The sequence below is a fragment of the Dermacentor silvarum genome, chromosome 7, assembly GCF_013339745.2.
Source record: "Dermacentor silvarum isolate Dsil-2018 chromosome 7, BIME_Dsil_1.4, whole genome shotgun sequence".
Taxonomy (NCBI): domain Eukaryota; kingdom Metazoa; phylum Arthropoda; class Arachnida; order Ixodida; family Ixodidae; genus Dermacentor; species Dermacentor silvarum.
Window position 1 is genome coordinate 73356213 of NC_051160.1, and position 24027 is coordinate 73380239.

At 44.6% G+C, this 24027-nt stretch overlaps 2 protein-coding genes and 1 long non-coding RNA gene across 4 annotated transcripts in view; 1 reads left to right on the top strand and 2 right to left on the bottom strand.

Moving 5' to 3' along the window:
* LOC119458971 (sulfotransferase 1E1) overlaps positions 1–24027 on the bottom strand; it is a 103837-nt gene that overhangs the window by 34965 nt on the left and 44845 nt on the right. The window lies entirely within an intron of this gene.
* Positions 811–21459, bottom strand: LOC119458970 (sulfotransferase 1B1). Its single transcript, XM_037720822.1, has 4 exons — positions 21226–21459; positions 7774–8075; positions 3725–3892; positions 811–1264 (listed from the first exon to the last, which is right to left on the bottom strand). The coding sequence occupies exons 1-4, from the start codon at positions 21457–21459 to the stop codon at positions 811–813; spliced, it is 1158 nt and encodes a 385-aa protein (XP_037576750.1).
* Positions 9968–13761, top strand: LOC125946802 (uncharacterized). The gene is made up of 2 exons (XR_007467894.1): positions 9968–10479; positions 11570–13761. It is a non-coding gene; the product is annotated as an uncharacterized LOC125946802 (long non-coding RNA).

The window sequence follows — 24027 nt, forward strand, 5'->3', positions numbered from 1 at the left end:
CATAATTAAATTTAGTACTTTTTAAATCGCGACACTCAAGAAACGAGAAACTCCCCCAGCATAGTATACTTTCAGCTGGCCGAGTTTCTTGCCCCCATTCGGAATATCACCACACAAAAAAGCAATGCTGTACATTTCTATATTTGGTCCACGTCGCTCCATTACATCAATTCAAATAGGCGGGGGATCTTGCGGGGCAGATATTGTAGCATGTCGAAATTCGCGTGCACTCGGACATATACCCAATGTGGTTCATGCAACAAGCTCGAACTTGCGCGTGGAAGTGAATGCAATAATTCTAAAAAAAATGTGGCCGTAGCGGTACGATTTGGCAGCTGCAGCGAGAAAAGGCTCCTAGAGGAGGTGGAGATACGCTCCCGCTTAGGACGTCGAATTCGTTTCGATGACGAAAATGATTGTGATGTTCTTGTTCTTCTCTATTTACCAATTTTCAACTTCAAATAATGGTGCCCACTATTCGGTGCAGCTATATCTAGTTTGCTGGAATTTGTAGTGCAATCCTCACACGCTCATGCCAGGTTTGCGGCACACAAGCTTCAAAATATCACATATCAAGTTTCCGCATTAAAGGCTTTCTGCTGCGGAAGTTTTCGCGAGTTTTATCAGTTCAGCACCAAGATGTTTTATTGCAAATACTAAAGGCATCTCAATCATTTGCTTTTTCCCCAGTACTTTTTGTTGAAGCGTACCCGTCCCTCTTAGGATTTCGGCCCTTAGTGGGAAACACAACATGAGTCGCAATTTCGAACGACTCAATTTTTTCCCGCACTAAAGCTAGCCAAGATCCACTCAAGGCAGCTCGCTGTTGGTCCAGATGCTGAGAACGTCACTGCCAGCCGTCTTCTGAGCAATCCACTCCTTCATCTTTTGCACTTGCTCCGGCTTGAAGAGCTCCTTCCACTTGCCGCAGATTGGCTTCCGCGTGAAGTCCGAGCCCTCGGCAATCTCCAGCGCCTCCGCAAACATGCTCTTGTAGAACTCTGCCGGAGTTATGGGTTCTATACCGACGGTCATAGCGAGTTCATCGGCCAGTACAGATCGCATTCCCTGGTTGCATGTCGTGGACATGCTGTTGGCACTGGCGATCTTCAACACATTCGAGAGAAGAGCGGGGTCGTCGCGAAGGTCCCTGGCGAACAGCTGGTCAATGAAATCAGCGATGCGGATGGTCCAAGCCCCGGGGTCACTCTTGACGTCCTCGTAGGTGATGAAGAGCACGTTCTGGTCGTGTCGTCGCTCGTACCTCCACGGGAAAAGTGGTAAGCCATTACTCGTGGACCCTGTCAGAATACCTTCCTTACCAATTCACTCTAAAGTTCAATGTTTTTTTAAACGCTCTCAATTAATCAATTATCGAAGCTCTAAACTGATCTGCAAGAAAAAATAGCTGCTTTTGCCATTGTGGCCAACATTGGAAAAAAAGGCAGCAATCATCCGACAAAAGGATAACAGCAACGGCATCACTGCAACGGAGACAACGTCGCGATAGCGATGTCAACGATAACAATTAGATCGACGTCAAGAGACAGTATGTTAATGACGGCGGTGGGATAAAGGCAACATTTCATTGACTGACATTCTAAACAGCGAAAAGACGACTTTGCAAAATGAATACTAAGATTAATGCTACGCTTAAAGCCTTCCCGTGAATGGCCGCCGCTTAAGTATATCAGCTATGCTGCGTGAGCGGATCGCTTGTGGTGGCCTCGGAAATTACTGCATAGATGCCCCAACATCTCAGAGTCTGTGTTACCCGCGCAACAACAACAAAAAAATCCCTATTATAGACGGTACTTCAGTGGAGACTGCTTAGCGCGCCCAGTCAGCATATCCAAGTTTCCCTTGGGGCTTGGGTTCCATTGTCAGTGCTGGGGGTAAGCGAAGTTGTATTTTACTTTGTATGGCCATGTTGACCTGCTGTACTATCTTTCCAATTTTCACAACTTCTTAGTACGATAATACGACGACGACGACACGAGTGTCTGCGGCGCGATGACGCATGACAAGCAGGAGAATTGTGGCGAAGTGACAACAAATATGTGATACCTAGAACAGGAAAAGCATTGCACGCGTTAACAGGCAACCAATTTCCAACAGGAACGCAATTTTCAAGCGACAACCAAAGCGACACGACAGGTGGAGTCTGTCGCTTTCATGGCGTGGTGTGGGGAAACCACATGAATGCAACACAGTGAAAACAAGTAGCGACAAACTTCTATTGTTACCCGATTGAAGCACATTACAGCGCACTGTATCTGGCTTGAATACGCGGTTGTCGCCAGCATTGAATGCTGTAGCGCCATCACGTGGGTAGAAATCAGATTACTTTCGGAGCTCTCACTAGCGTGTTAAGCGTAATAGGGTCAAAGAAAAGATGTCATCTCAATAATAACGATATTCTGATGCAACGGCAGCTTTACAGGTTGATGGACACTCTTTGCAAGTGACACTAAGTTGCGTTATTGAAAAAGTCAACAAACAGAACTAATTAACTTTTAAAGTAATTATCTCACGGAATACAAATATCTTACTTATTTGATTTCGGTACATTCCTGAAATAATTAGTTGGCGGCAGATATTTATTTCACTTACTTTAGTTCAACACTTTCAAGGTCCTTGAGAGCGTCACAGAAGGAAATGGTAAAGAAAGAAGACGAAATATACGAAAGCAGTACACAAGTACAAAAAGCGAAAACAAAATTACATGAGCAGAAAAAAAGTTTATGTCCAAAAACAACAGAATGATTACTCTCGAGCATTCACATAACAAAACAAAATATATAACAAGAACCATACAAAAATACCTTTCTTTTCGTTTTTCTACATTGAAAATAAACCAAATACGCTAAACATAAAATATGTACCATTTTTAGGCACAAGTATATGAAAAACAGTAATGAGTTCAATTGGAGAACTTATTGCAAGATCATCGACTGGCAACAGCGAACGAGGTGAGTAGAATAAAAAGTTACAATTTTCGGATGCCCGCCTAAAAGGCTGTGACTCAGGCGAAAGGAGCTGACAGGCAGTTCTTATCATTGGTAATTATTTTGTCTTCTTATTCTTTCTGGGGTTTCACCTGCCAAATCCAGTTCTGATTATGAGGCGCGCCGTAGTGGAGGGCTCCGGATTAATTTGGACCACCTGGGGTTCGTTAACCTGCACTACAACGCAAGCACACATGCGTTTTCTGCATTTCACCTCCATCGAAATGCGGCCGGCGCGGCCGGGATTCGATTCCGCGACCTCGTGCTGAGCAGCGCATCGCCTTAGATATTTTTTTTCCTTACCTCGTTCGCTCTGCCATAGGAAGTATATAAAAATTAGGTTCATTGTAAAAAAAAAAGCACCTGGAGGTTCCTATATTTCATAATGAACTTTATTACTGATGTTTTCCCAAGGCTAATAAATATTGCTCTGCTGTCCTCTTTCATGGTATACTATCGTGAAGAACTGTCTGTTGAATGTGTAACGCTTGTTCTGTGCATTCTACGTCCTACATCATTTGCTCCTTGACTGGAATTTATCTGAAATGCGACCTGCACGAAAGCGTACATAAATGTAAACAAACTGAACATCGAATAAGTGGCACTTACGTCGTGTCAAAATTGTGCTATTGTAAATGAGGCGGTACCTTCTATCGCTATATTGACAACCAACTCTCAGGTTCTCTCTGGATCACTTCATTACTCCAATCTCTTACCAGGAGAGGACGTGGTCGAAGAAGTCGCCATAAATGACCTTTCCCTCGATAAAGGCGTCGAAGAAGGTGTCGAAACTGGTTGCCTCGGGACGGGCCAAGGGCATGCTCTTCATGTGCATGTAGTAGGCGGCGCAGCAGTCAAATGGATTTCGAGCCATGTAGATGTACCTGCAAGAGTGCGCAGGGGTCAAAAGTGTTTGTGCGACAGGTGCTAGCCCTCGTAGTTCACCTTGCGAAATAAGTTACTGTTACTGCAACGCTCCCAAGTCGCCTACACAAACGTGGCGAAGATTGTCGCCTACAGAAACGTGGCGAAGAAACGATGCATCTTCTGCACGGTAACCCAAGAGCAGTGCTGCAGTTGCATTTCTCACAAAAGCTTCGACACAAAGAGTAGGTTACAAACAGCGAGCTTCGTAAATAGCAAATGATGTCCCACCATCCACCTGTCCCCTTTTTCTTGAAATGCTCTTGTTTGCTTTGCCAATATTCTTCATTGTCTTTGTAAGCCTCGAGCAGGATACCCAGATAATTCGCAGGGGTTCTGACGTACTTTACGTTGCGAAAACGTCTGGGCTCAGCGACCATTCGCTGCGCCAGAAGCCCTAGCCCCGGTTTACATAGCTGCCCGTGACCTCACCAAGGCTTTTCAAAATATTGATTGATGTCAGGTTGCTCTCGTTATCCGTCAAACATACAGCCACAACGTGTGCATTCGTCAGTAGCGTTAAGCTTTACTTCAATGGCTTGTAAACGAAACCCTTGAATAAATTGATTTTCGGTGATACTTCGCACATTTACATATGCATATATATATATATATATATATATATATATATATATATATATATATATATAGTCAGCAACAGTGGGCTGAAATGACATCCCGAGCGTACATAACGCTATACTTTAATGGGTGCCCCCGATTGACTATTAATTTCGCTATGCAGTTACTATACGCCATTTCACCAACTTCTTTCCTTGTGAGAGCTCGCGTTTTGAGGCGCCGTGTTAGACTGCGATATCTCCGGGACCAACCCACTTTCCGCAGCACTTTCCTCGTAGCAGTTCACGGTACGAGGAAACTGTGTGAAGTTGTACCAACTTCACGACTGCCCACGTTAATATGCTTTCAACATTCATTCGCCGGAGTTCCAATGCCATCGTCATTTCAGCAAACAACACATGGCGTAGCTATATGTACGTACGATTGTGTAACATGCAGTTGCTGATCACGTCAGAATTCATGTTTAACTCGCTTATGCTCGTCCACTATTCATGCAGAAACCAATAATCGCCCTGCCGTAAGCTCGCGTAGAACCACCGGCCATAGATATATATGTCTGTGCTTCCATACGATCGCTCTCGACATGGTCGTCGTCACAAACAAGTGCGATCGTGGCCCGCAAACATAGCTACGTAATTTACACAAACACGTTGGTTCATGTGCTAACCGTTCGGCGAATCCCAAACTATGTTGGATAGCCAGGCATTGGCAAAATGCTTCGCGTAACGTTGATTGCCGCAGTGCGGGGGAATCACAATTTTTGTTGTTTTTATTGCTCCTTGCGTATACATGTATTTGAAATATTCGATGCAGAAATGCATCCAGTTTCATTGAAATAAATGTTTTCTGCTGTAATTCTATTTATTTGCATAGCCAATGAAAGAATGATATGTGTAGTATTATATGGGCTTCTACGGCTGCAGCCTGTGACTGAACTCTAATGAGAATTTAGTGCGCTATCGGAAATTCAGTTGGTAAGGAATCATTCCGCGCTTATATCATACAACCTGCAATGACAGAGTTTAAATTCTGTCTATTCCCGATCATCCGAAATTCCACCCCCAAGCACGTGTTAAACTGCAGCTTGTTAACTGCGTAATGTCAGCCTTACGTGGTTATCTGACGCTACGCGTATGCTATTTCTTTCAATATAAATATTAAAGGTCTGGGTTTGCGGTATAAGAACGAGAAGACATCTAGCTATGCCATGTATTTCTTTTCATTCTTGTGTTTTCAGACAAACTTCTTATTGGTGACTGAATCTCTACAGTATTTAACTGCTAAGTACCAGTTCATAAATTCTACTGCTAGTGCTATGGCGACTACTGCTAGTGAAGTCGTGGAAACATGCCTTTGCGTTGACACCTCGGCACGCGCATGGTAGATGAACCCTAGCTGTCAAAATTGATGCGGAGACTTCCCTACATCACCAGTCATGATACAATTTTAACTGGGAGGTGTACAACTCTATCAATGATTGTTCCACGTGTGCTGCTGTCTTAAACCAGGGTAGCAGTGCTGCTAAACGTTGACTACGTAATTTATTTCTTAATAGTTTAGCAATGTATGCACATTCTGAACTGAGTGGGGGACCAAGATATGGGATAGAAAAGCCCAACATTGCGTTAGAAAATAGGTCATACGTTTCTCCATAAGACATGCACTGAGGCAATCGTCCTCTTACTATAGTCAGAGGACGTTTCTATATATGGAAACGCGCGCAGGCCTTAATCATTATCGGGAACTCTTGCAGTCTTCGTACTGCATTCAGCCGCCAGAAGCATTTAAAAACAACAAAAACTGCTTGCCTTTTCCAGAGCTTACTAAATTCACATCGTCTACAAACAGAGACCTTCATCCTTCCATTCAACCGTATAGCAATATATATATATATAATACAGCACAACCAGAGACGCGAAATACTCGGCCACACCGTGAATATCACTGCATGCATTTACGAAAACAGAAGCGGGAAGTAGCCTCTCACCGTCTTAACGTCCAGCAGCAGTTCATATACTATTTCGTCAACTGTGCAGAATGTTTCTCTTATAGTTGCGGGTGTAGTTGTGTTTTCTTGAGATTTATCTCATTAAAATGTCTGAACTGGCCATTCCGCAGAGTCATTAGTTATTCTATAGTAAAGCAATGAACAGGGCTAATTGGTGGACGTTCATGATTGTATTCCGCTTAGTATTGCACTGACAGAAGGATTAGTCTTTCCGTCAGTGTGATACTAAGCGCAATACAGTCATGAGTTATCCTATGATTGCAAGGCTAGAAGCGAGAGTGAGTCGAAATTCTTGGCCAAACGTGCACAGCGCGTTTAGAAATGAGCCCAGCGAGGTGTGTGTTTTTCTGTGTTCCCGTCTTCCTGCATGGCTGTGCTCATTTTGTCTTATATTATGCATGGTTATACTCGATCGTCTTCACGATGGAAGCATGAACGGAACAAGATGGCACTAAGAAATCAGCTAACCAACCTCCTCTATATGTCTCCCATATAGTGGGTGCTCAAAATTCAGCTTTACAAATTATTAAAAAATCGCCTCTGGGAGGTACCATAATTCTTATCGTTGAGCCGGGTTATTCGAAGAGGCGGCCATTAATAGCACGAGAAATGGAAACACATTTTCAACTATTTACCAAAAATTCACTAATTAACTTCTCAGTTAGTTACTTTAATTACGACACATACTGAATTTACGAATTGTAACCGGTGAGTTTGCAAGAAGCATCCACTTGAAACGAATTTCCAGGATTACACACGTTTCGAGATATTGTTTCCCAAAGTATGAGATAAAATACATGGGCGCTCCAGTTACTATTGTGATTCAGTGTATAAAGCTGAATTTTGGTAAAAAAGTTGAGTGGAACATCAGTGTATTTTTGTGGCGGCCAGTTTAACGGCGCATATCTGCAGACTAGTGTCATTCTGGAAAACAAATCGTATTGGGATACGACTGACAAGCTAACCGCCTACAATACGTACATTGCAACATGTGTTATAAAGTATTTAACTAAGAAGTTAATTAGTCACTTTTTGTTAATTATTTCAATATGTGTTTCGATTTCTCGTGCTGCTAATGTCCGCCTCATCTAATAACCCAGCTCAATGATAAGAATTGCCGCTACCTTCCACAGGCGATTGCTAAAAATTCCGTAAAACTTAAAAATGAACACCCTGTATCTATTCTTCGCGCGTGCGATAATCCAATTTAATACTAGGCCTAATTCATCTGTTCTTCGAAACAAATGATCTCACTTGGCCTGCGGGTTGTAGGGTTGCTTGTCGAAAGGCAGGTGCGTCTTGATCGCGCCCGGTCTGCGCATCTCCAGCACCGACTTGATGCCCATCCACTCGAGATACGGACATCGGGACACGAATTCCGCAAAGTCTTTGCTAGGGTGGCCGTGGTTCAAGACACCGAACACCAGGAACTGCAGGAGCGCCGAGCCACACTTGGGATAGCTGACGGTGAAGACATCGCTGGGCCGAGGCTGGTAAGTGAGCGCTGACAGCAGTGTTTCCTCCACGAGGAAGTTCCGGGCATTCAGGGCATCCACCTGGATATAGTTGAGGAAAAAATAGAGTTAATTATTCGTTAGCTCTGTAGAAACCTGCTGATATATAAGGTAAACCAATTAGCCCCCAACGCTTGTTTACAACTATAACATAATTTAACGAACAGATTTTTCAAAAGCCCAAGAGTTTAGGCGAGTTTGTATGAGAACGCGTTAAAGCTGCACAGCACAATAAAAACAAGGACAGCCTGTACTGTCCTTTCTTGTCTGATTTGGCTGTTATTTTTGCACTGTGCATCTTTATTATGCAGCTGTCTCCTTTATTCCCAACATAGCTGAATATCATAAACACCAACAACCATGAGCGCTCTAGTGAGTAAAGCGTCGTTTTTTCAACCCTATCAAACATTTTTAATCTATTTCGTACTTTTTCGTTGAACAGACACATTAGGGCACATGATTGAAAATACATGAGCGAAAATAAGAACATATATACCTGAAGCTCTCAGCAACATATGGAAAACTTTCTCTAGAATTGCCACTACCCGTACAAAAATGACCGTTGATTTTCTATTGACGTATTGTTGGGGTATTGTTGAATCAACGGACTTTCAACAAAGTCTCTAAAGTCTTTGAGTTCGCTCAACAGTTGCACAATGATATTACCATTGAGAGCTTCTCAATAAATAATTTATTGAGTAATTTGTGTTGATTTTCGTAGTTGTTTTTTTGTTGTGTAGCAGCTGAGTTTAGCATATACTAATTAGGACTCGCATATGAAGGCGACATTTCAAAACTTTATTAAGAAGCAATCTTTGCCTCATTTTTGTCACTTTGCGGTAGGTAGGTAGGTTCTAGTTTGGGCTCGCTTTCGTAAAAAGAAAACAGTGTGTGACCGACTTTGGCACCGAACGTTGACCTTCGAGCGCAGCAGCCCGGTGCTCTAACCTTTGGCCACGAGCGCACGCGTACGTCTCTCGTTCCGAAACCAGTAAGCGCTTTGAATGCTCGGCGCGCGCGCCCCATGTAACTTCCTCGTCTTCTTGCGACAGCTCGCGCTTTGAGGCGCCATGTTAGACTGTACTATGTCCGGGACCAACCCGCTTTCGTAGCCGTTTACGCTACGTAGAAACTGCGACGTTGAACCATCTTCATGATCGCCCACGAGTGACTTGCTCGCCGGCGTACAAATGCCATCGTCGTTTTAACATACAACATATGGCATAGCCATAGGTGCGATCCAAAATGCGCACGTTTTAGGGAGCAAAAGAATGTGAAATTCACTTGCAAACACGGTGACTGCGTGCATGGGGAGTTCCCCAAAAGTAGACACGGCGGCAGCGCGGATGGTGGCGATAAGGCAGGCGCCGACAAGCGACGACGCTACCTTTGAGCATCGGACGCGCTGTGCGAGCCGTAGGATGCAAGCGCGCACAGGCTGTAAACATACACTTCAGAGGTCTTAGAATTTCCTGTGCCACACCCTGTGTCTCGAAAGCATAATACATTTTTTTATCCAACGGCCGTGGTACTAGATATCAAACAACGAACGCGCTTTGAGAGCACAGCGCGTTGAAAGAGTTTCGGATTCAGCAACAGCCGCAACATTACGCAGCTAATCGCTGTCTCAGCGGCTGCTCCCGACACTCGCCTTGCAGAAGCATGCGATAAAATTCTTGCCATGGAAGCCTCCCAAGCCTGCAGCTCTCCTATGTTCAGTGAAACAAACGAAGGCCAAAGAGAAATGAAAGAAATCAAACAACAGTTACACGCCCACGTTATACCTTACTTTTTACCGCGTCATCTTCAAAGATGCTGCAAACTACTTAAACAAGTTGTTCATAAAAATAAAGATATCAGTATTAACTTTTACTCATAGGTGACGCAATAAACGCCAAACCAGTGTTTGAGCATGAGTGTTTGAGTGAGTGCGTGCGTGCGTGACTTTATTGTGAGCAGTCTTTTGCAACGGTATCCAGTGTGCCGTTAGTTTCGTAGTCGCAATCTTGTTAATCGCATTATTTATTTTTTACGCTACAAATTAAGTTTTCCTTCAAAATTTATTATGTTTTTTATGAACAAAAATTATCAATCATTATTTATGGATTTTAGTGGTTATATTTAGTAGGAACGATTTTATTAACTTAATACGATACTGAGGCTGTGTGACCGCTTTTCGACTCTGTCACTCGTCTGAACTTGTGCGGTGGTTCGTGCCGCGCGCGCTTTGTTGGAAGCATTTTTCTTTTGTTTTTGGACATCATGACGCAAGTTTTAGTGAAATTGCTCTATGATGATAAGTGGGATGTTTATCCGTTGAAGACGTTTGCTGACGCAGCTACTGGTCTTCGGGTGATGTTCGAGCCTGGCAGTTTTGATGAGTGTCGCGGCAGAATTCATGATGGAAGGAAGGCGAACAAAGCCGCAGTCTGACTTCTGCACACAGGTAAGTGATTTCGTTTTCTTGAGCACATAGCCGCGTTTCTTTTTTTTTTTTCACTTGGACGATCGTCAGATGTTAAGCACACCGTTCACTTTCTGCAGGCAAACCGCATGCCCTGGAGCGAAAGCGCGCGAAGCTAGCGCTTGCTGCCGCCGCGCACATTTTCTCGCGTAGTCGTTAACTGCGCCTCTATTTGCGTTGTGGCTAATGTCGCGGTGTGCTGCAAAATATATTTCGCCTTTTCGGTATGTGCGGAGAACAGCCTACCGATAAGTCCTGCATCGGCGCGATGATTACACGGATACACATCGTAAATGAACAGTGGCGTGGTGGCGACGTCGGCAAAGCCGCCGACGGGCTTGCCTTATCACACATCGCCACCCCAACCGCAGTAAGCATATTTATCAAACGTGACGTGTTGCCGTTTAAGGCGTACTGCACGCTTTTAATAGGCGATAACTCAAGCGCGCCGCCGTTCTCTGATACCTCTTTGAGCTGCAGGCCGACTCGAATGTGCGTTGCTTGCAGAAACGAAAGGAACACAGACGGCTCATCGGCGCCTCAAGCTAAGCGCCGCACTCGAGCACCGTTAGCGCGGCGAGGAATGGCACGTTCATGAAGATAGCTCACTGCACAGACGCAAGCGTGCAATGCGCACAGGACGCGTACGCAACGCGCGGCACACAAATCGCGCGGAATGTTCTTAGCCACGCAGCAGCGGATACTAAGCTTCAAAGAAGCGGTGCCGGTTCTCACTAGCACGCTCGCGCGCGCATTGCTCTCGGCGAATTTTTAGGTCTGCCCTGCTGCTCCCGAAGATTCGGACTGCTGCTTGGTATCGGCTGTGTCTTTCGTGTTGTGAGAGAGCCGGGAATATATTTCACCGGTGTGAAACAAACATCGGTGTGCGTATCTTTGGTAACATTTACTGTAACAATCCATTTCATCATTTTCGCGACGGCCCTCTTGAAAGAGACGCAAATTTTTAATTGCCAGTGTAGTGCATACTAATATTTAGTGCGTGGTTATGTATATTGTGTGACAGATTTTTAATTTGCATTATCTAATTCTGTCTACATTCCCTTCTCTACAGGTTACACATGCACCAAATGCCCAGGTGCTAACGTGTCGTTCGTCAAGAACAGCTTGGCGTCGTTTCTCGCAAGAGACATCCATTGATCTGCGGCTGATTCACCAGGAAGCTCGCATCTCTGTTGCCACTCTGCGTCAAGTGGGATTTTTAACTATTTTTTATTCTGCCCTGTGGTGTACGCTGTGACTCTGTGAAGACTTACTTTCATGGACGCTGTGAAGGCTTACTTTCGATGTGTTCTGCCTTTTAGTTGTAAAGAATTGGCTACCTTGTGAGTGGAGGTAGTTCCTTTTTCTTGTGAGAATGTTTATCAGCCTAACCAAGTGGTACATGCGTACTTGAAACAGCAGCACAGACGAGGATAATGAAATAAGTAGGAACACATACAAGCGCCGACTCAACTAGAAGTTTATTCTTGAAGACAGGTTGTAAACACATTGGAACTTGACAAAGATAAGAAACCATGTATGCGTGGCCTTTGTGATTAAACAAAATTGTGTTTTCTGCTGTAAGGGGTAGAACGAACAATTGTTTCATCACAAAGACCAGAACACAAGAGAAATTATGGAAGCCTTATTTATTGATTGCAAAGAAGACAAATGCATAAGCTATCTGTTGCTCTTAATGGGAAAGAGTTGGGATTTTTAAAAGAGCTCTCCTTGTTTGGTGGTATCACTTATAGGACATCTTTCACTGTTTTTTTTTACCTGCATATTTATACTACAAAACATGTCTTTCGTTCCTTTTTTTTGTTGCACCGGGCTGTCTGCCACGCATGCATGGCTATTTCTTTGTCAAGTTGGCCAGTGTGCTTAATATCTTTGTCGTCACGAACAAACTTCTAGTTGAGTCAGCATTATTGTGTGTTTCTACCTTATTTCACCGTTCTCATCTTTGTTTGAGCTGTTTGTAAAGTATGTACACACACCAAATTACCAAAGTATCCGTAAAATTGAGATACATGAAGTTATTTGCACTATTCATTTCTGCAAGAATGGTATAGCTTCTCATCTCGTTTGTTCTTAACGTTGTTGTACAGTTTTTGTAATATATAGCTTGGAAAGACGTTTTCTGTCAGATTAAATATGCATGTATGTCACTTTCGATATTTTTTTTCAACATGGGTAGTGCAGCTCCTTCCGTCTTTCAGTTACTGCTTTGTCGCAACTTTTATATATTTTATGCAGCGAAATGCTGGTGGAATTATATATATTTATGTGCGCAAGTGTGGTAAATGGTGTTTTGTATGTGCATTTTTTGCGTTTTTTACTAGCTCTCCAATCTGGCTGTACAGTTATTGAAACCTTTTCTCATGCTTTATAATGAGTCGTTCTAGGCTCTTTGATGATGCAGGTGACCATTTATTTCACTGTTGGGAATTGCGTTAGCTGTGTGTCACTCCAGTTGTCTGTGTATTTTATGTCACTTCATTATATCATTGAAAGTATTAGCCTTGCATTAGCTTTTTATTGACCGAGGTACCAGTCAGTTGCTGTGTAGGGTGAAAAAGGCCCAAAGAAATGATTTCATTAGCTTTGTTCAAGTCCAGAAAAAAATTCACTGATGAGCTCACTAAATTAGAAAATGCCACCAGGAAACTCTTCCGCACCCAAAAGTAACACATGAAATTAAGTACTGTTCACACTAGAGAGGGAAACAGCGCGAAAAAACTCAACAAGAAGGGAGACACACACCAGCGCTTCTTGTCCCTTCATGTCGTCTTGTGTTTTTTTGCGCTGTTTCCCTCTCGAGTATGCACTGACTAGCCCAAGCCTCTACTGTCTTGAAATACTGTGCAGTTCTTGACTTATGCCAGGGAGGTAAGCTGCTTTTACAGCACAAATGTTTTAGAAGTTTGCCTCTGAAAAACACGATTCAGGTGCTTTGTATATATATACATGAAGTCATTTGTTTCCAGTTTACTTGTTATTTTGCCTACTCACAGGTAGCCGTAAACCCTTCTGTGAGTGTTTACTGGGTGTGTGAAGCATTTTACTGTAAGGTATCCAGTGGTCTTCATTTTTGTATTTATGCATGCAAGCCAAGAGTTCATGTGTTCAAAGTTAGTTACAAGGGTATGCTTAAGGTCTGCCTTTGAGTCACTTGACTGTTGTTTTTACAAAATATTTTTTTCTGCTGTAATTGTGAAATATAATTCTTTCTGCTGTAATAAACTTCAAGTTGAGTGAGCATTTCGTGTGTATTCTTATCTTAATTCAGCGTTCGCATCTCTGTTTGAGCTGCTGTTTGTCAAGTCTGTACATACACGAAATTGCCAAAGTGCTCGTAAAATTGTGACACATAAGGCTATTTGCATTGTTTATTCCTGCAAGAAGGCTATAGGTTTCCATCTTCCGTTTGTTTTTAACATTGCTGTACATCTTTGTAGGTCAAGTCCAACGAGTCCCTTAGGTAGCCAATAAGAGTGATAACTTTGTAAAATTTATCAATTTCATCCATCATCGTAGTTTTAAACCCACTAAGTTCTACTTTTCAGTTCTCATGACCCTGCTTTGTGCTGTGCTGTACAGGCACAGGAAGCTTTTTTTATGCTGTAAGTGCAGGTGGTGTTGTATATCTTCCACAAAAAATTGTTGCGAGTTTAACTAGGCATGTGTACGCTTTTGCTACATTTTTTCAGCATGTGTGCTATAGTTCTGCTACCTTACACTTAATAGCACTGTAGGCACTAGCGTATGTCTTCAGGTTTCATACAGTTGTGCCTTATATACTGTAATAATGTGTCATGTGCACGCTATATTACATATTAGGGTACATGAAATATGTCAGTCGCTCCTTTGCTTCCGTTCGGATTAGGGAAAGTTATGTGAAGAGGCACCAGGGCATGCAAGTGCAAATAGCAAAACAATTTCAAAATTAAGTGCACTAAAATGCCACAAGCCCAACAAAATATCAATGATATTTCAGTGGCAATTTTCGAAATATCAATGCCATCTCAACAGGCGCACAATGTACTTTTCAATGCTGTGTCAATAATCACTCAACAAATGGTCAACAGAACAATCACAACAGCATTCAAGACTGCATCAATGGAAACCCAACAGAAATTCAACAGAAATTACACAATGATATGTCTAAGCACAATGTGCTTTCAATACCAACTCAACAACTATTCAACATTGACTTGCCCAATTGTGTTTCAATAAAATTTCAGTGGCCAATATTCAAGAGCCCTCAACACTTTGCTCAATGATATCCCAACAAACTCCCAATGAATGCTCAATACGATACTCAACATTGACCAATGATATTTCAATGCATTCTCAACAAAAATTTTTGTAAGGGTAAAGCGAGGTCTTGGAGTCGGCGTATTGCTCTATTGCACGATGTAATTCCCAATATTATTGGCATGACTTGTGCCAGTTGTCTAATTCGCATCGCAGCGCGGAGCGAAGAGCGACAACGCGCAGGCTGACCACCGATAGGTGGTGTAAGCAGTACGTTACCTTGGCGGGTGCGGCCACGCGCATGCTGCAGCGTCCCAGTTCGAGTTTCGCGCGCTGTGATGGTTGAATGTTGTTGTGCCGCAGTACCGCTTATAATGGCATTTGATTGCGATAACAGATATATGGACAACCCAAGCGCATTTCTGCCGTCGACGTCGCCGTGAGGTTCCGTATAAATTCAAAAGGCGATAAAATCGTCGCCATGCGCCGTACGCTGCGTGTGCGAGAGAAAGCGTATTAGGGTGTGCCAACAATCGTGGCTCATTGTAGCGCATGCGAGGGAGGAAAGCAGGCTTGAAGCGCGCTTTCTTCTCCCCCCCCCCCCCCCGAGGCGATGGAGAAGGAGGGGGTTCATTCTCCTCCATAAGCTGCTGCTCACAATGTTGCCGCGCGGGCGCCGTATCTTGAAAGTGATCTGCGATGTGGACAAAGTGCATGCGCCTAGTGCCGATAGGTTTCTATGTACTAAGCTTTCGACGTTTCGTTCGCGTTGAAGCGAGACGAGAGACAGCGCGAAGGTCAATTTGCGCGCTGCTGCTGGCACGCTCACTCCGGCGTTTTCAAAGCGAGTTTCCGCGGCCATCGAGCGAGATGTGTTCATGTTTACATGTGCGCGCGTGACAGCATATGCTTATCTATTTAGTCAGTAAGCAAATGTTTACAACTGCATTCGGCCAATTAAACTATTATTCTTGCTTCTTACAGCTCTCCGCTAATTTGCTATCGCAATCGATGCTTCACCTTTCGGGCGAAACTGGGACTTTTTTTTAGATCCTGATTTTCATGATAGTTTGTACGCATAGGTTATTTCAATTTATTGATTGGGATGCGACCGACAGAATTAAAGCTTTAAAAGATAATTATTGTGCTTTTGTGATTTAGCAATTAAACTCTTCGTATCACCCGTCGCCACATGGTCGCCAAGCTCAAAGCAAGTTTTCGAAGGATCGATCCTTTTATTCGAAAACCGCAATTTTGGAATATTAATTATATCTTAGGATTCACAAGCCAACAGAAAATGTCACCAAGTAAAACATCGGGGAAATGAAGTGTGGTTGGAATTGGAATGTAGAGAATAATGAAGAAAAGGAAAATGAAAGTGGAAGGAAAGTTAACTTGTAGCCGGCGGGAACCGAACCCGCAACCTCCGCATTACGCGTGCGTTGTACTACCAATTGTGCTACGGCGACGGCCATGAATTCATCCACTTACTTGGGAATTTAAGTTTACTAGACCTGGCCCTAGGTGTGTTAGCCAGCGCCACTCAGAAGCATGGTGGGCGGATGTGGAACATCCTTTTTAGGCCAATGACGTCACATAATACGTGATCTTGGGAGCCCAGGCACGTGGCTAATAAACACTCGCATGCTCCCTAATGACATCAAGGCTGCCAGGTTCGAGACCCTTGCAATTAATGAACAACAGAAGAAGGGGAACCGGGGCGCTCGATTTCGTTGATCATATCCACACAAAGCCAACAGACAGTGAAGCCAAGGAAAGCATCGGGTAATTAAGTGTGGTTGAAATTGGAATCTAGAAAATAATAAAGAAACTGGAAACAGCGGACAGATGGATCAGATGGCGTGGTGCTGCATCCATGGGTGAGCGCATGGCTTTTTCCTTTGATTCACCAGAATTCAAATTTTGTGTTTATTTTTATTGTTCTGGGAATCGCGCATTTGTAACATATTTTGAGTTTGCACAAATTATTTAAGGAAACAGTTCCAACCACCAGTCTGGCACCTACCAAGGATCTTATTAGAAGGTGGACGAGGCCAGGCTTGGTGGTGTGCGAGGATTTAATTGGGAGTTGAGGCGGACGAGACAATAGAAAAGCCAGCTATCGAAAAGGCAATTAAAGATAGTGGCAATGCCGACGAGAGCACTGAGATTGCTTGGGAGGTGCTACAGATAACGCTGAAACGTGAGCGAAAACGGCAAGATCAGAAAAATTTAGTCGCAGGTTTGAAGAAAGAGACTGAAGCTTTTATCGAACAAAGACAACGGATCGAACAAAGACAACGGCGGCATGAAAAATCTGTAGGTAGTACGCCGCGAAGTTCTGAGGAAGTCGCTGGCAGATTTTGGTCGAGAGCCGAATAGGCTTGTACCTGTGAGATTAGGTGCACGTTCATAAGTGAACAGAATTTGTTATCGGCTAACGATGCTTTAGTGGCAACAGAGGCCGTTGAAGGCCGTAGTAACAGCGACAAGGTGCTGTTCCAACGGAGCACTATAGAGACAGGTAGGCCAACTGTGAAATAATTAGCACAGTCACCGCGTGTGTGTGTCGCAGGAATGGTTAACGAAGCTGTTATCAAGGTTCAGAGTACCGCTGATCCAACAGAAACGAGCACCCATATCGAGTCATTGCTAAGTGCCAAAGCGCAGTGCAAGCTGAACGGTGCAGTTGAGGGCAATTCGCAGGAGTGCGAGCTGCGTAGTTCAAAGTCAGACAACTGCATTGTTGATGGGTCGGTGAAGCTCTCTGTCAGTGTAGGTATAGCCAAGAGAGTGAAGGTAGAGCCAAGAGAGCGATGATTTAGAGAGAATCATTCAGACCGTGCGGGTGAAAGAGCGATCGAGACCGACGAGCGGTGTGCCGATGCACAGCATGAGCTGGATAACGTAGAAGAGCGCATGTTCGCAGAAATACGAGTTGCGTAGCTCGAGTAAAGCCTGCTGCATTGTTCCAGAGTCGGTGTACTGTAGTGAACTGAAGTCTGTAGTGTAGTACAGACTTCACCAGTGTTATTCGTGGTCACCGAATTGAATTCACTGGCTATTCAGAACTTCCGGGGCGACGAGGAGCTGTTAGATACGGACATCGAGTTCTTCGACCGCAACCACTCTCCGTCGCATTGCAACATGACGCCATTTGCCCGGGACCGACTATTGGATGAAAATGACGACACCTGCACTGGCCAGACGATTGGCGGAAAATGACGACACCTGGATGGAGTCGACGATTGGCTGAAAGTGACGTGACTCCGGCAGTCTGAAGGGGTTATAAGCTGCAGAGACAGATCGAGAAGTGGGCCGTTCTTGTCGTGGACCGCAGTGTCTGATTTACTGCATGCCATAATGATGACTCTTTTACTGTTTTGTGTATTCAACTCCTATTTACATTGTCAATAAACCTTCAGTTCTCTAAGTCCTCCTCAACGTCGCCCAACACCCGCACTCAACAACAAAATCTAATGCCGGCAAACATTACGGTTACATCAGCTGCAGTTGCCGGGAAGCGTGAGAAGCAGTCAGGGATCTTTGAATGCTATCGCGTTTCACTTTTTAAGGCGAAACTTAAGCGTCCTCCAAGTTCTTTGTTCTTTCTCGCTATATTTCAGTGAGGTGTCACGTAAGGAACTGTAGAAAGACCTCGTTGATGTTTTATTTGCTGTGCTATTGTACCGTGAAATGTACTGTGCAGGCCGAGGAAAAGATGTTTGAAATGCGTTAAATGAATGATCGCAGCGGCATAGGTTGAAACCCGATTTTTTTAAGCTGCACACAGGAACCTTACCGCTTATACATGGTTAGAACATGGAGATTTTTTGTTTCTTGGGGTACATATTGCTTATTGTTAAAAAAACTGACAAAATTGAACACGTGGTTTCAGATGGCACATTTTACAAAGAAGTCTGAAAAAAAAAAGAGTTATCATTAAGGCCGGCAATCTGTTATTTCGCGATTGCCAACAAGGATGACGTGCCTTTATATCTTGTTATGCTACTGGACTTGTGCACTATATGGTCAACTTGGACGACTGTGCACAATGCAGATATTGGTGATAGACCTGTTCGTGAATATTTCTGCGAATCTGTGTCCAGTTTTGTTGAAACGCAGAAGGTGCAGATATATGTACCTGAGTGCGTTCCTACATTGAATATTTTGCTACACACGCCGAAATGCTGATAACATGTAGTTTGCAAACAAGAGCTGCCGGCTAAGCGTAATATGATCGTGTTCTACTGTTGTTTTGAGTCTGTAAGCTCTGGTACATACGAGGCAATAAAGAAATAGAGAGACCATGGTCTAGTGGTGAAAGCACTGTACTACTGTGCTCCACGGCAGAGGCTCGCATCCACGATCGGAATCGAACGTGTTTGACGTTGTTTTCTTTTTATTAAAGCAGCGCGAGGCAGGAACCTACCTACCTACCTACCTACCTACGTATACTTGCCTACCTACCTACCTACCTACCTACCGACCGCGAAGTGCCAGAACTGAGGTAAAGATTGCTTCGCATTAAAAAAAGTTGTCGCAGTTTCACCTGAAAGGCGAAGCATCAATTGCGATAGCAAATTTGTAGAGAGCTATACGGAGTAATGATATTAGCTTTATCAGCTGTATAAACTTGGACATGCAGCAGCACCGGCAACGCGCAGAACTGTTGTCGACGCCGTCAGCGTTTTGCCCGCGTTCGCTCAAAATGCGTGCGGCGTTGGTGACTGTTGCCGGAGCCTCTGATATAAATAGGCACTTGGTGCCGCAGCTAAACGTCGCCTCCCTTCCCTACCCTCCCCCCCTCCCCCACGGCCTCTCGCGCGTCGGAAGAAGGCGCGTTTGCTCTACATATATGGTGATTGTAAAGGAGGAAAGAGACGCCTACTTCTGCAGCCCTTAAGAAAGCACGGCGCTGAAGGCCTCACGGCCTCCCACCCCACCCCCGGCCTGACCGGCCTGGCACAACACCCCTGCAGACTCTGCAGCACACCAAGGCCTTCCATCTCGGCCTGATACGTGCCGCCTATGCCTGCCGGTTTTGCTTCGCCCAGCCATGGCGACTCCACTCTATCCCTTCTTTCGCTCCCACTTACCCCTCCCCGTTGGCGCTGAGCCGTGCTCCCTCAAGGGCTGCAGAAGATAGCGCCAACCTTTCCCTTTCCCTCAAGAACCACTTATCATCATCAGAACGCGCGTTTGTTCTCCGCCGTGCGTTCACTCCCCGTGAAAGAGCGCGTCCCTCGCGCCCTTTTACTCGCACATACAGCGTTCGGCGGTGCGCGGCGATTTGGAGCTGCGCCGTGCTCCCTCAAGGGCTGCAGAAGATAGCGCCAACCTTTCCCTTTCCCTCAAGAACCACTTATCATCATCATGCGCGGCGACGATTTCATCTCCATTGACGTCATACGGAACCTCACGGCGACGGCGACGGTGACGCCGATGGCAGAAATCTGCTTTTGAGTGTCCATATAATTGCTATCGCAATAAAAGATTCCGCGACACACTCTATTTTATGACCTTGTGTGAATGCATGCGTCTGCGTGTGCGAGTGTGCGCGCCACAATACAGAATGACTCATAATAAATGAGATAGAGCAAGCACTTTCTCTTTGTTATCTCTTGTTTTCAGTTGTGTTTTGTGGCGTAACAGACATATAGGTATCCAGAAAGAAGCTTTTTTTCAACAAAGGGACTTGTCTTTGTCAATGTAGCAACTACTTTGCCTAACTGTCGTGAGATGTTCTTCAAAGAACTCGGTTACCTTATACGTAAGGCCTCTTCAAAACGGTCTTCGTTAAATGCCAGCGCTGTATATATGTGCAATTTCCCGCTGTTTCTCCAAGCATCGACTACATACAGCAATCCCAGTTTCATGGAACTTGTTATCCAGTAATCATCAACTCCTTCCCCCATCACCCAAGTCACATTTTTTCATGCTACTGCTGAGGCATGATTATGGCACACTGCCATTCGATCACTACACTTTGACGTAACTTTGTTAGAACCGACTCCATAAAAAGCACTGTGGCACAAATAACTTCTTCAACAGGCGCGCCTGCAGGAAACCAAGGCAATCACCGTCGCTCCTTCTGTCGCAATCCTCTGAACTTCACAACACTCCGCTGATCTTCCTTGCCTGTTCCGTCGCCGAAGGAAGTATTGGTTTATTTATAGCTATAGCGATAAAACCCTTGTGAAAACAGGTATCGTGCAAGAATATCAGGATCCACCCACCCACGCGTTTCATTACACCGCCAGTGGGATCGGCCTTTCTTACAAACCCCATTGGACGCTTCCAAGGACAATCGTGCACTGGCGTCAGGAGCAGCCCATCAACGCCTTTACGTTTCATTCTATAAAGGCAGTCTCACACCACGCTGAATTTAGGACCCGTCGAGTGATTTATACAATGTGACGGTATTACCGCAGTATACAAAGAAAACGAAGTGATGTACGTGCTAACCTCGGATGGCGGTCCAGGGTCTGAGACTGAGCTCTCCTCGTTCTGGTCCCGCTGGTCCACTCCTACAGGCGCCAGCTGTACCGCATCGGGTTCGGCCATGGCGTGGGCAGCTGAGTCGGGTACCGTGATTGTAGCAGCTGTGGTGTTGGCGTTGTAGCCTTCCGAATCGCTTCCAGGGTCCGAGCCGGGTGGGCTTTCGTACTCGGGTTCACTGCTGTTCTCCATGCTCGACATTTCGTCTTGCGAGTAAAAAAAAAAGCACCCTGTTCAAGGCATACTAAAGTTTGTGCGCCTACACAACGAAAGGATCAGACTGGTGCAAGCACGCAAGCACATGAGACCAAGTGCTAACAATAAACTATTTCATTTGCAGAAACCTGTGAACTTGTGCACGCATCTGGCCACAATGCATGCGCAAGGACGCCGTTCTCAAGCCTGCCGACGCCATCGTTTGTCACCGATTAAGTAAATGTCGTTTCTTCTCAGAACTAAAAAAAGGTACGCTTGTACATGTAAAAAATGGCAACCTTGTTACCTTTACTGATTCGGCTGGTTGGTGTTATTTCGTTTCGGTGAGAAACGCGACCATTTAATGGAGACCGAAACAAGAAGACGCAAGGGGAAGCGTGAAGTTCTAACTAGTGTGGTTCACTCGGAAGTGAGATTTAGTGCCTAACGAAGCCCAAAAAATAATCTGGAAACTCAAAAGAACAAAAACGCATATGGAAGAAAACAAGAAAGCATGACATTGTAAAATCAGCATGCATTATTGCGCACGTACGCACCCGCAGTGATCGATGCCAAGACATGCGCACGCATGGCTGGAAGATGATGTTTCTGTATACCTATAAATTTCGCTTCAAAATAAAACACAATAGTTGAAAGTTGTGCCTGCCGTCGTGCACTGTTTCCGCCTCCACTAAAGGTTCGCGCAACACAGAAGAAATGATCAAACCTTAGTAGCTGGTGCTTCGATTACTCTCTATTTCTTTGGATGCTCGACTTATGAGTTATCCGTGTCTTGTGCAAAAATTCTTTGCAGTGGAATAGAGTGCAGAATAAATTAGATATTCTCCCCTGGATTTTCGTTCCCCTGGAAGACCTCCGTAGCAGAAGACGTGGCTGTTAGTCAGTACTGTATAAACATCGCCAGTTCTTGTAACCTAAGACCAATAATATCTAAGACATTGGCTAGTAGTTCCTCAATGAGCGCCGCTAAGCTAGCCTCACTCGAGAGGGTTATCACTGCTGTTAAATACATACTTAGTACTATACAAACTATGAGACTGCAAGTTTTGAAATTTGCAGGCCCAAGTTGGAATCAGCTAGCGCAAGAGAGGGGTAAATGGAGATCGCTGGGAGAGGCCTTCGTCCTGCAGGTGACATAAAAATAAGGTGATTTGTAAAAGAACTGATATTTGGGCGAGTTGGTAGCTACTCAACTTCAAACTGCAGCGCACACACATGCTCATGCACTTGCTCACTTAAGTACGCCTTCCACACACACATATATATATATATATATATATATATATATGTGTGTGTGTGTGTGTGTGTGTGTGTGTAACTTCCCGCCCAAATAAACCGAGTTGCGAGTCAGCGCCTGTGTGTTACCTTTGTCTTTTGTCCTCATTTCCTGTGTGTGCGCTGCAGTTTCAAGATAAATAAGGTGATGATGATGATTGGTGCAGCACGCGGCAAGATGTTTTAACAGCGAAGCTTTTCTTGACGAACCTTGCCGGGTTTCGTTACCATGGGTGCTGCGGCGTGGCTGTTCTGTCACCCAATGGGCTAAACAATCATAGCGGAGGACGGGCGCTGCTGGGTTCATTTCAGCGCCAGCAGATGACGCTTACCTTCACGCATCCGTATACATGTAGGCTCCCTACGCATCCGCGGATAGGTGGTAGTCGTGGCGGACGACCGTGATTCTCCGGGGCTCCGTGGCGGCGACGAAAACATGTTTGTTGTGCATGCTTTGAGCCTGCTTCTGTTGTTAGACTTGCAGATGTTTTTTAGCCTTTAAAGAGTAAGTTGGAAGCGGCAGGGCTATCAGCTATTGTTTTCCTTTTCTTTTTGTGTGTGTATCGCGTGTATTTGGTTTTGTATGACAGTTAAAACGTCTTTTCCTGACACGTGTTCCAACACGTGCGACCGCGTGGGACGTTGAGTCTTTTTAGTCTTGAAATAGTAGGTTGGAAGTGTCAAGGATATTAGCAATTAGTGTTTTAGCGTGTGTGCATCTATATAGAGAATAATGCGTTTGTAAGACAGTCAGAGCACGTGTTCGAACACGTGCGAACGTGTGTCATGACTTTAGTCTGCTCGACATTCATTGCAGATACCTTGTGACAAATTGCGGATAAATAAATTGTGGTATTTTAAGGTTTAAGGTTCTGTGCGTATCGTCATTTTGTAGGTAAGAGCTTCGGAAGGTTCGGTGATAGCGTTTGAGAAAGCCAAGTGCAACATATATATGGCAAAAAGGGCGGTAAAGCGTGCAGCGTGAGGGGGGTCTCTCAAGGTAGATAAGGGGACTGATGAGAATAGCGCGGAAACTGAGCCAATCGACAAACACTGTGATCTCGATGCTAGGGTAAAGAAAATGGAGGATGTCCAGGATGAGCTTGGGAGACGGATCGCATAGCTCACAAATGACCTCAATATGGAGCTTGATGCGCGGAAGGCAGTGGAAGAATGACTCCGACCAGCCGAGGTCCAGCATGAGCTTGTAAAACGGATCGCAGAGCTGAAAAATGAACTCAATATTGGAGCGTGATACACGGAAGACAGTGGAAGAAA